Source organism: Aythya marila (assembly GCF_965140915.1).
Source record: "Aythya marila genome assembly, chromosome: 4".
NCBI classification, from domain to species: domain Eukaryota; kingdom Metazoa; phylum Chordata; class Aves; order Anseriformes; family Anatidae; genus Aythya; species Aythya marila.
The window spans coordinates 62,251,163-62,266,653 of NC_139045.1; the positions used below are offsets into that span (position 1 = coordinate 62,251,163).

At 34.3% G+C, this 15,491-nt stretch overlaps 1 protein-coding gene across 4 annotated transcripts in view; it reads left to right on the top strand.

Annotated features, from left to right (window-relative positions):
* BOD1L1 (biorientation of chromosomes in cell division 1 like 1) overlaps positions 1 to 15,194 on the top strand; it is a 35,888-nt gene extending 20,694 nt beyond the window's left edge. For 2 of the 4 annotated variants that reach the window (XM_082760019.1, XM_082760022.1), the window contains 13 exons: positions 138 to 184; positions 1,218 to 1,305; positions 2,391 to 2,470; positions 3,102 to 3,186; positions 4,165 to 4,241; positions 4,924 to 4,999; positions 5,080 to 5,114; positions 6,813 to 6,858; positions 9,780 to 9,814; positions 9,930 to 10,014; positions 10,461 to 10,614; positions 12,313 to 12,456; positions 13,660 to 15,194. In XM_082760019.1, coding sequence (XP_082616145.1) covers positions 138 to 184; positions 1,218 to 1,305; positions 2,391 to 2,470; positions 3,102 to 3,186; positions 4,165 to 4,241; positions 4,924 to 4,999; positions 5,080 to 5,114; positions 6,813 to 6,858; positions 9,780 to 9,814; positions 9,930 to 10,014; positions 10,461 to 10,614; positions 12,313 to 12,456; positions 13,660 to 13,768 — 1,061 coding nt within the window. In that variant the 3' untranslated portion in view covers positions 13,769 to 15,194. The remainder of the gene's footprint in view (positions 1 to 137; positions 185 to 1,217; positions 1,306 to 2,390; positions 2,471 to 3,101; positions 3,187 to 4,164; positions 4,242 to 4,923; positions 5,000 to 5,079; positions 5,115 to 6,812; positions 6,859 to 9,779; positions 9,815 to 9,929; positions 10,015 to 10,460; positions 10,615 to 12,312; positions 12,457 to 13,659) is intronic. The other 2 variants (XM_082760020.1, XM_082760021.1) reach the window with 2 other exon arrangements.
* The last annotated feature ends 297 nt before the right edge of the window (positions 15,195 to 15,491 follow it).

The following is a 15,491-nucleotide window of genomic DNA, read 5'->3' on the forward strand; positions in this document are numbered from 1 at the left end:
GGTAAATGGTATTTTCAACACTGAAAGCAAGTTATATAGTGTCACGTATTTATTTAGAGCCCTTTCAGAGAGGTGAAATAGAAGATATGAAGATATTTTGCTGCTAAACTTTTTTCTATTTTTTTTATTATTTTTAGTAGATTTGCAGCAGAGGAATATTGCTACAGGAAGAGAAACTATTCATGTAAGTTTTTTTGTTTTGTTTTAAAAAAGTTTACTATCAGTTTATGCTGCTTTCTTCTTGCTTGCATTACTTCTATTTACATTAAAACTTCTATTTACATTAAATATTCTCTAAACAAAAATATTATTTCTTGTATATGCAGAGCCTATATATGTGTATATATGGAGACTGTGCAGCTGTGTAGGTTGATGCCTCATTACTCTTTTGAATTTACAAGTAAATAAATCTTTTATTGTTGTTTAACGTTTTACAGCTATTTCAAGAGTGTTCTTAACTGTTAGAAGGTAGAAGCTTGTTCCTCTTCTTGAGAAAAGAGGGCAAAATAGGGATTATAGTGGGGCCTTTGATTGGGACTAGAAAGCTGCTCTTTTAGTGCAGTCCACTGTGATCTCACAAGAACGTGGAACCTGTAATTATAATAAGGATAATTGAGAAGATTTTGAAGTGTTTCTTATGGAGCAGTAGCAAGACAGTTTACATAGGTGACAGGTTAAAAAATGTGTCTATAGTTTCTTGAACTTGAATATTCAACTTTTTTTTTTAACTTTGTAATATATTATATATAGTAATATATATAAAACATATTATTATACTATATATTATATATATATATATATTACGATGTTGTTTGATCATGTTTTGGTTCTAATGAGATACGGATTTTGTTTCTGCTTGTTGGAGAGTGTCCTTCGTTCAAATCCAAATATATTTTGAGTATATTGCTATGATACATTGCTTTTAAAACACATAGTAGGATGCCTAATTAAAACTAAGCATTTTTTTATTAAAAGGATCGATTAAAAAATGTGCAAATACTGCAAGCCAGAAGTGCTTTCATAATAGTAGTAACATTCTTTGTGCTGTAGAAAGAGACAGGTTTTGTAATTCCACTACTTACCATGTTAATGGATATTGTATTTAAAAGTAGTGAATAGGAATAACTGTATCCCTTCTATGTTTATAAACTTTATGGGAGAGGAAAAAAGATGGAAAAGAAGGTAAAGAGTTGTCTTTCTTTGTATTTTATGCATAGGTGGAAAACATGGATACCAAGATAACTGAAGAACATAGATCTAAAGGAATACAATGTAAATCTTCAGGAACGGTAGATAAAGGAAAATGTAAGTGATACAGAAATGCACAAATATGTGTAAAGCTTTTCTGTTGCAAAATAAAGTCCTGCTGTGATCAGGCCATAAAATTCTCTCTTGAAGGAAAGACTGGAATGGGGAATTACAAAATCCAAAAAAAATACATCTTTCCAAAACAGCTCAACATATTTGAAATAGCTTCATATACTTTAAAATAATAGGGTAGCAAATTCAGTAGTATACAGAAGAGTATTGTAGCTTTTTTGATCATAGGGGAACAAACTTTCTTTAATCTATAAAATAATTGCTGACTTTATCCTTAAACAAAAAAAAATGGAAGGAAAATAAAGCTAAGGAGAGCTGATCATCAAGGAAATACCTGGCCATTCAATGGACATTGTTTCTTTCTGTTAGACTGGGAAAACCAAAGTTCGAGAGTAACCTTTTTGTGTGTCTAGAAGCAAAAGTTGAGAAGGAAATTAGTCCATTGAACAGCATAAATATTTCTAAGCTAATATATTTGTTCAGCCATTTTGTTGACATAATAATGAGATGATAATAGCTATTTAATGAGACAGTAATAGCTATTTAAACTCTGCCTTCAACTGAAGCAAAAACTTACTTCAAAAAAAGCTTACTAAATTTTTTTGATTTTTTTTTTTTGCAACAAAACAATAAAAAAGGTACATTAGGCTAACTAATTATGTCATTTCTTTGATAACTGTTTTCTTTCTGCTTTTAAGAACGTTGATTTGATGAAGGAAGCAATTTGAAGCCAGGCAGTATTTATGATAGTGTCCCACGTTTCATTAACAGATTTCTCTGGTTGGATTAAAGTTACGGGTGATGTTTCATTTTTTGATACGGTATCAGTAAAATTTCAATTTTGAGCTCATATTTCAAAAAAATAAGAAACATGGAATTCTTTGTTGTAATTATTTTGTGTTCCTGTTCAAAGAGAGATCAGCATAACTTCCTGTTCATAGTTCTGTAAATAAGATGCTGCTTTTTAATATTATTCCAATAGCACTAATGGTATTGCCGGTGTAAAAGCAACATCAAAATCTGACAAATACTTTTTTTTTTTAATGCTTGAACTGTTGTTTGTTTTTCAGGCAACGAGCCGATTGCTCAGGATGTGAGAAAAGATGATGAACAAAGTCAGTGTTCCGAAACAAAACCTATTAACACCAAGGTATTTTCAAGAACACTTTTTAATGTTCTGTAATTGTAATGTAAATAAGACTTAAGTCTAAGTTTTTATTTCTATAGCAGTTTACTTTAGGAGGTATTTCCATTATTAAATGATAATTAATTTTGCATTGTGTTGAACGCAAAATGAATATAGAATACTAATTCTATATTCTTTCATGGGGTCAACTGAAAAAAAAAATTGCAGAGGTTTCTGTTGTTGTACACAGTGTAGTGACCAAATATTTTTGATCTGTGATGAACCAATTTGCCCAATAGTTAAGAACTTAGGATCCCATGGAGCACTGTGGGAGGCCAGCTCTCCAGTCAGTTCAGCATCTTTATGTTTGTACTGATCTGAGATCAGCAAGTCCTTGACCCAAGTCCTGTATTTGCACAAATCCCCTCCAGGTCAGAATAGGAACTTAAGGAAAAACGGGTGTTCATTGTAAGAGTACATGCAGAATATTTTGGATTATCTTGCCCATTGATTTTAATGAAGGCTCTCAGCATCAACATTTTTAAGAGATTACAAAATAGCTGGTTTTTTTTTTTGTTTATTTTTAAATCCAGGTAACTGACAATTTCTTTAATTTGTAGTAAGTTGCTTTTTTCTTTGTTTCAAAACAATGCAGGAAGTTACTTCAGGTGATACAGCAGAAGTGTCCAAAGAAATTGATGCAACGCATACACTTCCTAGAAATGCTGTGGAAGTAAAAGGTAATGAAAATACAGTCTTTGCAATTTAACCCATACTGAATGCTACTTTCATCTGAATGATTCTGGGAGCAATGAGAAATTCAGTCCCAGTCAAATACTTGCATATAGAACAGAAAGCAACTAGAGAATATTAGTGCTATCAAATACTACATTATTCTCAGTTCTTTTAATGGTGAGTGCAAATCTCATGTTCCTGGTGATGATAGCCTGACCCAGATAAGGAGTTACAGGGATATTACGCATCCACTTCAGTATACAGCCTGACTAGGGAAGCCAATTGCAAATACATATTTGGACAGGGGGAACAGCATGTTCAGAACATGTGAAAAGAATAGCTTCTTCCAACTCTAACCAAAAGTAAGTAAGGGTTTATTGGGGCAGGGGGGGTGGAACACGTTCACAATCAAAAACAGTCCTGTCTGTTTACAAAGAAAAAACAACAAAGAAAGAGCTTACAAGCTACACTGTTGTAATTGACACATTAAATAACGCTTTTTAAAAAAGTAATAAAAATAGTGTGTCCACAGGGCTAATAGTGACTTTGATGTAACTAGAGTCTGCCTTTGTGTGAATGATGTACCTTTCCTAATACCAGTTTGAGCTAATAGTTTTGTCTCTCCAGTGAGCATGTTTTAAAAAAAATCTGAAGCTGTTTTTGCAGGGAGCTTATATCCTCACTATGCTGTATACAGCTTCCAATTTCATGGGATGTGGAAGAAAATTATACAGTGGTTTGTTGAACTTTTTTCACCTTAAATTAAAAGTCACTTCTAACTCATCTAGTGTTAGGGAAGCATTTTGGCAGTTTAACATATTGTTGCTTCAAGGCAAAGTGTTGATTCCCAATGAGTGTTGATAGGGAAGCTGAATTTGGGGCAACAGAATGCTTTTAGTCCAGAGACTGGCTTGTACCTTTTTTGTTGTCTAACAAAACAAAAATGCACAGTTTCTCTTTTTTTTTTCCTGTGTGTTTGTGAGAAGATGAATCCAGCATCGAGCAGGAAATGTCTGAAAAGATGAAGCAGGGTCTAGAATCAAATGAAAATTCTGTAGAGGTGAGTGGTGTTATTCGTGATAACTAATTGGGATAATATAGGTTCACGCTGAAAACAAGTACTTTGTATTTTGCTGACAGCAATATTAAAATTTTGACTTCACCAACACCATAAATAGCTGTGAAAAGAAAACAGGACACCTCTAGACTGAGGGATTGTACACTCCTTTCTTGTAAATGGAAGAGTCTGTTGCTAGAGGTTTTCAGCCTGTATTTATTACTTGTAGATGTCCTTCATAGTTTAAACTTAAAAGTTTTTGTTTTTTTAACTAAAGACCCTCTGTATATAGGTATATAAAGGTGTGTGTGTTTATATACATATATATATATATATATATATATATATATATATATATATATATATATATATATATATGTATGTATGTATAGGTTTATAAAGAACTTTACCAACCTGTATACTGGGATAATTAGGACTGTTAAATACCACTTCCTTACAGCCACAGAAAATTTAATACAATCAGGAGTTGTCTTGTTTCCTTTCAGCTATGGATTTTATAAACAGCAGCATCTCTTACAGAACCTGCCTCGCCTATATTTTTAAACAGACAAGCATTACTTCTGCAACTAGCACATTGTGTTAGCAGCAGTCTTTATATTATATTGATCAAATGCTGAATGTCAGTTACAGTAACTAAAATACTTTTGTCCTTTATTTTTCATAGGAAAATCAGCCTGTCATAGTGAAACGGAAAAGAGGAAGGCCTCGTAAATACCCTCTTGAAGCTGCGCAGCCTGGTGGTAAGTAATTCATAACACCTGTGTGGGAAAATAATGAAAATAGTAACGTTCAAGTTCTGAATTCATATTTCTTCCCTCAGGTGGGGAGTCAAAAGCTGATATGAGCAGTGGGAATGTAAGTGCCTTTATTTTGTTTGGGTACATTTAAACATATTAGCTCAAGAACCATTATTCTGTTTAATAGTTAATGGTATTTCAGAAACATTTTATGGAAAACTTGATAACTGATTTCAGTCTAAGCATACAAAAACTATGAAAAATACATCCTGATATAACTGAGTTTGGTAAGCAAAATATACTTTTATGTCTGAACATGTTAAATAACAGGATTAAACAGTACAACGTAAATAATATAAATGTTACACTGTCTAGCAGTATACTTGTGCATGTGATCAGAACTTCATCCTGCTTACATGCCTTTTGATTTGTGCTGAGGGTTATTTTGGCCTAAAGAAAACTTCAGTTTTTCTTCTCTACATGAGCCTGTTTTAATAATAGCATATATTAACTATTAATATCTTAAAGTATTGTGCAATCCAGTTGTGTTATCTACATTACAATGTGTACAGTAAACTCAGAATACGGAGACGTGCTGATAGTAATCTAAGAGCTCCTGAAACATCTCTGTCTACTAAAGCTCAGCAATATCTTGATTTCTTGACCCACGTGACGTGCAGCCACTGCCAACTTTTCTGTTCAAAGTGTTTCTGCAGTCCAGTTGGATTACAGCACAGGGTAGTAATGGATTGAGGATAGAAATATTGCTTGGAAAGAGATGATTAAAAAAACATAAATAAAATAAAAAAATAAAAATTAACACTTAGTGAAGCTGGTGTGTTCTGCCTGCTTGCCTGGTGAGGCAGGAACTGGGATGGTTGTCAGAAGTCTGGGGAATTTAGCAGGTGTTCTCATCTCTGCTTGTCCTGTCCATGCAGTGTTTCAGGCAGCCCTTTCAGGGTCCTGTCCCTTTTACAGGCCTGGTAAAACTTTGTTTCAAAATTCTAGTAAATCTTTTTCCTAATCATTATTTTTCAATATCAATTTAATGAAAAGTAATTTGAAGTGATGTTTTGATTTCAAATGAGAAATAAAACTAATTTTAAATCCCCTCTGGGATATATATACCCTATCATATTCAGTACTGGAACTGAGTTGTCTTGTTCTAGTTCAACCGTTGAACTGTCTTGCACCTCCAGGTGATGACCTATAGATGTGTCAGTCAGTTACAGGCTGGCTGCAGGAGGAACAGCTACTTGCCATCCATTTGAGATAATGGTTCTGTAAAGTGAATAACTGTCTTTGCAAGGCAGTTTTTCCAAGGTTGCATTGAGAATCTGTTGCTACTTCAAAGATGGTATAGACATCTTAGTGTAGTCATGTAACAGTGAAAGCAACTGGATTTTGTTGACATTCATCATAGGAGATTATGTAATTTTATATAGCTTTTTCTGTATTCTGAGTAAATACAAAATTCTGGTGACTACAACTTGCAAATCTGTGTGTGATTACATAAAGTGACTGCACTAAACTTTTCTATGTATCATTGAGAATTAAGTTTTCATAAATATATTTCACTGTAATGACTTCCAGTGTAAATTACCACATCTGGTTACTGAAACTACTGTCATTTCATTTGTTTGTGGGCAATTAGGTACAAACTTTCTGCATATTGGTTAGAATGTTTGTGTTTTCTGGATTTGCAGTTATGTTTTACTAATGAATGGAAATTTCTATGTTTATGTAATACAAACCTGGATTTTCCTGTTTTTGTGTGTGTGTGTTTTGTGTGTTGTTTGTTTGTTATAAATTCTAGCTGCAGCCTCCAGCCTTTGCAAGTAAAGGGAAAAGTCCTCAAACAGGTAAGCAAATCATGGGAGAAATGCAAGGGGGTGCTCAAGACCATCAAATGGGTCCTTCTTAAACATCATCTCTCGCAGTCAGTATTATCAACTTGTGAAAATACCTGAGTAAACAGGACAGTGAAGACTTATCCCTAATTCCTACTGAGGCTTTAATTTAAGAAAAGAACAGCATGTCGAGAATTAATTTCAGCAGTGCACCTACAGCTTCAAGTGTTGAGTAATGCATTGCTGAATATTACCCAAGCATTTGTGTGTGGCACATGGTGCTGTTTCTACTTATTTTCTATCATACAATGAATATCAAAATAAGTTTTCACATTAACTGTTTTAGAATGCTTGTAGGAAAAAAAAAATAAGTTACGTTCAGTTAATTACATTATCTGTCAATAAGAGTCTGAAAAGGTCAGTGGCAGCTTGAAGGAGTACTTCTTTTCCTTTTCTAAAAAAAAAAAAAGTAAACATTTTCTAAGATGATCACTTAACTTTACTTGGTAATATGCTTCTAGTGTTTCAAACTAAAGTCAAATATAAAGTGAGATATTTTTATATTTCCCTTCCCTATTCAAACACCTGCAATGTAAGAAGTAAAATGTTGCAGTTTTTCTGAATATTTTTAATAATTTATTCATGAAGCAGATAATCAAAAAAAAGTTTGTAGACAAATACAAACATTCATGCAAGAAACCTGAGAAAGCAGATCTTCAAAACAAACCTTCAGGACTTTCCAAAAGCCTAGGTTTCTACAGAGACATTAATCTTGCTGCACTGTACATATGGACTATTTCCTATTTTCACTGCATTTCTTAAATGTCAGCTTTAATCCATATGCTTCAGAATTGTCTCTGGAGGGCTAGCTGGTGTGTGGTACTTGGTTTCTGTCAACTGCAAAAAGAACAGACAAGAATGTGAGAAAGGTGTAAAACTACATTTTGGCTTGCTTTTTATTAAAAAGGACAGACACTTGGACTGTGTACTTAAAACTTAATTTAGTGTGTTAAGTAACATTTTGTTTTTGAGGTAAAAGGCTGTTGATGTCACAGGCAATATAAAGTGTATGAAGTGGATGAAATATCTTGTGAAACTTTTCATCATATGTTAGCATTCATGTGAGGATTGGAAAACCTTTGGCAGGGAAAGGAAAACAGTGGAATCCCTTTGTGCAGTCCATTTAGTCTGGTAATTTTGGGATGTTCTGTACAAGGTTTTGCGACAGAGATGGATTCGTGGGAAGCAGAGAAGTCGTTTTCAGTCAGGACAACTCATACAGTTGGAGACAACTGGTTTCTGAAGGCAACGTCCTTCCTTAGTGTGCTTTTCCTCTGTACATGCTCAGCAGCAGAAAAGCTTCTCTGGAAAACTCTTCTTGAATAAGGAGAAGTAACTGATGCTGAACTTGAAACTAAAATTATTTTGCACTAATTAATGCTTGCTGCTGTAAAGTTGGTAGGATTTTTTGTTATTGCTAATCATTTTTATACTTACTTTGAGGTAAAAGTACCACATTTTGTCACCCTAAAGGGAAGATTGTTTCTTTTTTTTTTTTTTAAAAAGAGCGTCTTGTAGTTAAATGAAATCTTCTTCAATCACGAAATATTTTGCTGTAAACTTGCCAAAACTTACCAGAATTTTAAATATCTGTCTTCAGTACACAACAGAATTACAAAATGTTTTTTATATATTAGACTTAGTTTATGTAAAACAGTTAATGCAGTGGAGAGTCCTATGTTTTATTGTGCTTCTTCATCAAATAGTTACACATCCTTGCAATTCATTTTGTTTGCTTCTGTGTAAAAGCTTTTCCTCATAACTTTAACAGCACAACTCAAAAAAAAAAAAAATGTGTGAATTTTAGAATATGTTTCTGCTTTGAGATCTGGTTTTGATCCTGAGATGACATTCTTCTGTTCTTACTCATCTGGTCTAATTAGTGATGGATTTAGAGTTTGTGGTCTCTTTTTTTTTTTTTTTTTTTTTAAGCTTTCTTGGAGGAAAAAAAAGGCAATTTTATGGCATTAAAAAAAAGGTATAAAAACATGCTTTTGTTTAGGCTGCTACTCTCCTTCCACAGCTGTGGATTTTTACCCATGCAGTATTGCAGATAATTCCATTTGGCAAACCTCAAAATTCATAAAATTATTTTTCTTACCACAGAGTTAGAGTAGAAGCAGTAGCCATATACCATAGAGAGAGGGCAGATTGGGACAACACAGTTCATAGGGTTTGTAAATGTATTTTAACATGCACAAGCCGGTCTGTAAGAAGCACTGAGTTGAAAAGCTGGGCCACTTCAACAGAGGAGGTCACCTAATTTGTTTGCTAGCTATTAGGTATTATATATACAGGTTTTCAGTGTTGCCTTTTTGAGCTACAGCCATCTTGGTGCTTCACCGTGGGTGTAGTTGAGCACTAGAACAAGGTTGCCCAGAGGGACTATATATGTAGTCTATGGTCTTAGAGACTTTCAGAATTGCATTGAACAAGATCTTGAGCAGTAAGATCAGGTTTTCAGTTTAGCTGTGCGTTGAACAGGAGGCTGGACTAGATGACCTCCAGAGGCCCCTTCCATGCTAAATTTTTCTGTGGTGCTGTAACTGATTGACAGTAATTAAAAGGGATAAGTAACTTCAGTTTTTCCATTAAAATTAAAAAAAAAAAAAGCATATGCAACAAAGTAATAAATATAGTATCAGTCTTATAAAAGCCTTACTGCTTAAAAAAAAATATTAATAAATCATTGTCCCAGTCTGTGTATAACAAAATACAACAAAGCCAAGCCAAATTCTAATTTAGAGACTTTAAATGTTTTCTGACATCGTGTTGTTTAAGCAAAGTTGACAGAGTTCAAAAGAAGTTTGTGGTTTTTAACTGAGTAGCAAAAGATTTGAAGTTCAGGATTCAGTTTTGTTCTTTCTTTTTAGGTACAGACTTATCAAATAAGAAAGAAACAACAAATGTAAGTGCAAGCATTTTAATTTTCTAAGTCTGTAAGCAGTATGTAATGAAAAATGTCTGTCTTCTATTTAAATTAAATTGTTCTTGCCTTACTTGATTGTATTTTATTTCTTCAGGAAGATGAAGCTGGGAAAGCAGATATGGCTGTGCGTAAAAGAGGGAGAAAGCCCAGGCGTTCTCTGGTTCAGTCAGAGGAAACTGGTAAAAACATGAAACCATGCTATTCCTAACAGAATGAGGAGATATTACTGTGCTTTTCTGTATACTGATAGCAACAAGATAAGCTTTATTCAATTTTCCTTTCTTGAGGAAAAATCATTGAGTTACAGCTAGTGTAAATATTATGTAAATATGTGTAAATTGCTGTAATCTCATGTCAAAATTGCTACATCCCAGATGCTTCTATAAAGCCTCATGAATTTTCTATGAATTCTGGCTATGAGCTGCATAAGTAAACTGTTGTGAATGTGTTAGCAAGATTAAGTCAAACAAGTGTGAATTAAAAATGTTGAAGCATAAAGGAAATGGAAAAATACTTACTTAAAATGGGATTTGTGAATAGAATACCTTTTCTAAACTAAGTGTCCATATCCTTTTGGAGGGCTTTTGGAAAATTATAGCACATGTGTAAAATTTTACATGGGCAGAAACGCTGGAGCCAGAAAGAAAACGTCGAAAATTAACATCTTCTGAAGAGGAAGTAAGAGAGCAGGAGGAAGGGGAGGAAGAAGAGGAGGAGGAAGATGATGAAATGCATTCTGGGTCCACAACTAGACCAGCCACAAGATTAGAGGCTCAAAGGTAACTGTAGAGACGCTGATAGCAGATTCTTGTTTCTACATTGTTCTCAGTTGTAGATTTTGTTTTTGTTTTTTAATTGATTTGAACTTACCAAATAATTCCATATCTAATTCCAGTGCCATTTCTCTAGGGATGTAGAGACAAAAGGGGAGGTTTCATAGTAAGGGGAAAGAGCCTCTTGTTTCTTCTGATAACGAAGAATGGAAAAGTCTTATTTGGAAGTGGAGTCAGGTCTTAGTATGGCAGAGGGTAGCTCTCATTCTAATAGTGAATAACAAATCAGGAGGGGCAAGGTTTTTTGCCTTGATTCAGTGTTACTAGGAGACAAGAAACTATTAGGGCCACAAAAGACACACTTGAATTTGCTAGATGAGAACTGATCCTGCTGGCAATCTTCGTCCTAGGGATGTCTCAGAAGATGTGTCTGAAAGCACTTAACTCCAAAAGGTAAAAAGGGACCTCTGGTATGAATCTGCCATTTTTACTGTTTGGTATTCAGAGTTGGAACAAGGCAGAAATACATTTTTCAATGTCCATTTCTATTTCCAAATGTGACCCAAGTTAAATACATGAATCAGCAGTACTGTAGGACTTAATTTATCTGTTAGCGATCTCCAAGCTCGGGAAAATAATCTTACTGCAAAAGATTGGTGTACCAAGAATGATTTCAAGAAGTCATTCTTTAGTATATGTACCTTTCTGTTGGCAAACTTAATTATATAGAGGTCATCCTCTTGACTTTGCTTTGTGGAATCATAGAAGCATGCCAGTTTTGGGAAGTTCTAATCTGCATAGATACCTTCCAGAACAAATTGGATTCCAGGCATTGTTTTGTGCTCATGGTGAGATTTCTGTAAATCCACCAGATTTATGTCTTTCCTGAGTATTTTGTATTAGGTGTTAGCCTTTGGGGCTTACTTGAAGCACTGTTCACAGAGTAAACTCCCGAGTATTTTGTATTAGGTATTAGCCTTTGGGGCTTACTTGAAGCACTGTTCACAGAGTAAACTCCCTTGAATTTATAATTTTAGGTAGTAGTTACGTGGTCTTTTCTTTTTTAATATAAACCTGTGAAGATTACTGCTTTGCAAGCAACAGTTCTGTTGTGGTAAAGGTAAAAGGACTTATTTTTATCTCACTTAACAGTTAACTCTAAAATTGTAATAAATGTTTAGATATCAGTGTTTTCATTTTGATTGCTTTTGGAAACACTTTCCTTTAATTTATCGATATTTTTGTTATTTCAGTAACCACCTTTTCATGTTTTGAACTGATGGGTATGAAGGCTAATATGAGTTCTTTCTCTACACTGGATAAGATAATTACCTTTCCTTTCACAGCTTGTTCCCCTTGCTTCTTTTATTGTTATGCTGGTACTCAAAGATTTTTTTTTCGTACATGGGCATTTATGTACCAGAATTACTGTAGATTTGAAACTAGGGTTTTTTACTTGGTTATTTGTTAAATATTGTCAGTAAAGCAGTCTTTTTGATTCTATGTTTTGGTACAAAAGTACATGTCTCTGGTTGGTACTTTGTCTCAAATCATGCAAATGTTTTTTCAGTTTCTTTCAACAATTTTGATTTACTTGTTGCAAATGCTGTGCGGTCTTAATTTTCCACACTTGGAATGCAAGAAGAAAGTGACTTGGTAAAAGTATTTTGTTATATATACATTCATCATTCTTTTGTATTACAGAAAGCAGCCCAGCAAGCCAACCACACGTGCAACTTCTAAAGGCAGCAGTCCAAGTTCAGTTTCTCCCAGAAAACAACAGAAGCTAGCAGTGAAAAAAAGATCTCCAAGTGATACAAAAATTACTAAATCTCCTCCATTGACACAGTAAGTATGAAAGTTAAAGCCACTTTAGTTTGGGTATTCACTATATCGATCCTTTCTTTGTATGTAACATACTGGTTCAAAATCTGAACTGCAGTCTTAACGTTGCTCAGTTCTGGTCTTTTGTATTATACAAAAGCTTTCAAAGGATTTCTTATTCTGTTTACATTTTTCCTTTTTTCTTCCTTTCTTTAACATTTGCAAGACTAGATTTTCTGTGTGTGTGTATATGTGTGTGTGTGTGTGTGTCCTTGGAAACCTCTTGGGAGAATTTGAATATGCTGTTAAGCAATACTTTAACTTGAGCTCTGGTTCTTTCCTGAATGGGGTGGGGGAGAGGGGAGGGCAGCTGTAGTTCAGGTTAAAGCAACATGCTATGTCATGGATCTAAAACTTTGAAGATATTTCTGAGATCAACTGGTAAGAAAGGAGAAACTTTGAGGCCTTATACCAAGTTCTGAAAATACTTCCCTTTCCCTCCTTCCCTGGTGCACTTTTTTTGAAGTTGAGATCACTGTGTACAATCCAAAGGGAGCAACAAACATTGCTATTCATCTTGTAGTTTACCTGTAAAACAGGCTATATGCCAAATACATTCAATTGTCTTCCACTATGAAGCGTATGAGTTATGTTTTCAAACCAAACATCAAGAACAGTGGCAGATGTGTATCATGCACTGATAGGTGTCGCAGTTCACCTGATGGTTATGAATGGCCAAGAGTTTAAGCTGCACTTATAATTGGTTGCAGCTGAAATATGGTGGGCTTATATATAGATGCTTCAACAGAGATAAGGATACGTGGTGTCAGCCCTTTATTCCCTATTGTGTATGCAAGGCTTGAGCCATTATTACTATTCTTCTATCTTTGTGAGATGGTAGCAGATAGTGTAGTTTGTTATATATTCTGTTGTAATCCACCAGTCAGTCCAAAAGAGAAGAGGAAGGAGCCCTAGATTCTCCATTTGGAGCACTCTCCAACATATAGAACTAGTATGCAGTACCCTGCTAAGATGTGATGGGATTGTGCAGGGACTCCCTCGGGTCTGTGCAACTAAAACTGTAATGTTATATTAGTAAGCTTTTAAACAATATATCCTGATAATTCATCAGAGATGGGCAATTAAGTTCTGTCCAGGATTGTGCCTGACCACCCTTCTTGTTTTTCAGGTCCTACCATTGCTAAAATAATTATGATGTTTTTTTAGGTTAAAGGTGCAGTCTACCAAGCGTAAAAGGGAAGGCAGCCCAACAGCAGTACGGAGAAAAGGCCAGCAGAAAACAGAGGAGACACCGGTAAAGAAAGCTAAACGATAATCTTTACCAACTAGTACTCTTTGTGGAAGAGTCAAAAGGAAGAGAAAAAAATCTGTGCTTCTATTTTTTTTAAAGCAAAGGGATTTGCACGTGCTTGTTTCAGAGCTCTAAGTTAATCGATGCAGTACTTCTAAGTTACATTTTAAACAGCTTTATAAACTATTGTTTATACAGAATATTATGTACATTTATTTCAGATGAAAAATAAGTTTACTTTGTATCTGAATGAAAAACAAAGTAGTTATATATTTTATCACTGACTTGGAAAGTTGGGGATACCCAATGTGACATGCTAATGCAGATGCTTCCAACCCACGAGGCACCCTTGGCCTACTAATACACTTTGTACATAAACTTGTAAAAATAGGTTGTATTTTACTCTGTGTATGAATCTAATCAATGATGGACATTTTATTTATTATATGGAAAGCATTGGTCTGTAAACTTTAGTATATACCTTAGGTTTTTTTAATTATATATTTTACATTCTATGCAGATGTCAGTAGGAAACTTTCCCTCCACTCTACTGGGGTTGTCTAAAACCTGAAGTTCTCTAAAATATGCTCAGACAGTTGGTAAAGTATTTTTCTCGCATGCATTGAAGTAGTTTAGCATAGTGAAAGGGGCTTGGCTCCTTTCGGTTCACATTTGTGACAAAGTATAAAACTTAAAATGTAATCTTACTGGATTATATTTTCACTCGTGAATTTACTATCAACCTCAAGAAATAAATTGTACTAGGTTACATTTATTCAGTCAGCCAGCTCTACCCTGAAACGAAACAAATTGTTTTATTTTGCAAGTAAGCACCTGTTCTTTCAGTATTTGTCTCTTTTAACAAGGAAGAACCCATTGAAATCAAATGTCACTTCTCCTAACGATAGAGCTTCAGCATTTTATGTTACGTTTTATACACAGGTATTAAAAATAGAACCTGGTATTATTGCCAGAATCTTTTTTTAATGTATATTAACTCTGGTAAGAGCAAATGTTCAAGTGAAGTTGTATATAAAGTTAAACTTTTCTTATGATCAAATGTGTCTCTTGTAATGATGTGATGAGTTGCCAAACAATCTGAGATTATTTTAAGTGTTTTGTTCATATTCTGGTTTATAATTACAAAGGATTCTGGGGGGTTGGAATTTTCCTTTATTTTTTTTCTCTTTTGTGGGTTGTTTTTTTTTGAACTTGTTGTAAGGCAGATGTTTCCGTCAGATATTCTGCTTGGTTTCTTACTGAGATTTTTGTATAAAATTATAAAATGTTTGCCAAAAACCTGAGTTGCCATATTTTATTATCTTTTAATCACATCACTTTGAAAACTTGTTTTTGCGAATATGTTTGGTTGGAGCCATATCTGTAAGTAATGCTGTACCTGATTGGTGTCCTACAGGTAGGACCTTCAGGTAGGGACAGTTTACTAGGCCTAGTACACTATAGAGGCAGGTGCACATTTCTTTTTTTTTTACTTTTTCCCCAAAGCAAACTTGAGTCTGAAATACAAAACCCCTCTGCTCTGAAAGTTAACTTCTTTTGATCTCCACCTCAACTCTGCTGAAATATATACCTTGCTAACATATTACTAATATATCCCTGTACATGACTAACAGTGATGTATACATTAATGTATACTAAGTGTAATGTATACCCACTTCTTCACAGGAGTTGAATGTCTTCCTTTTCTTCCCTTTGCCCCCTGCAGCATACATAAATTAAAGTTGTA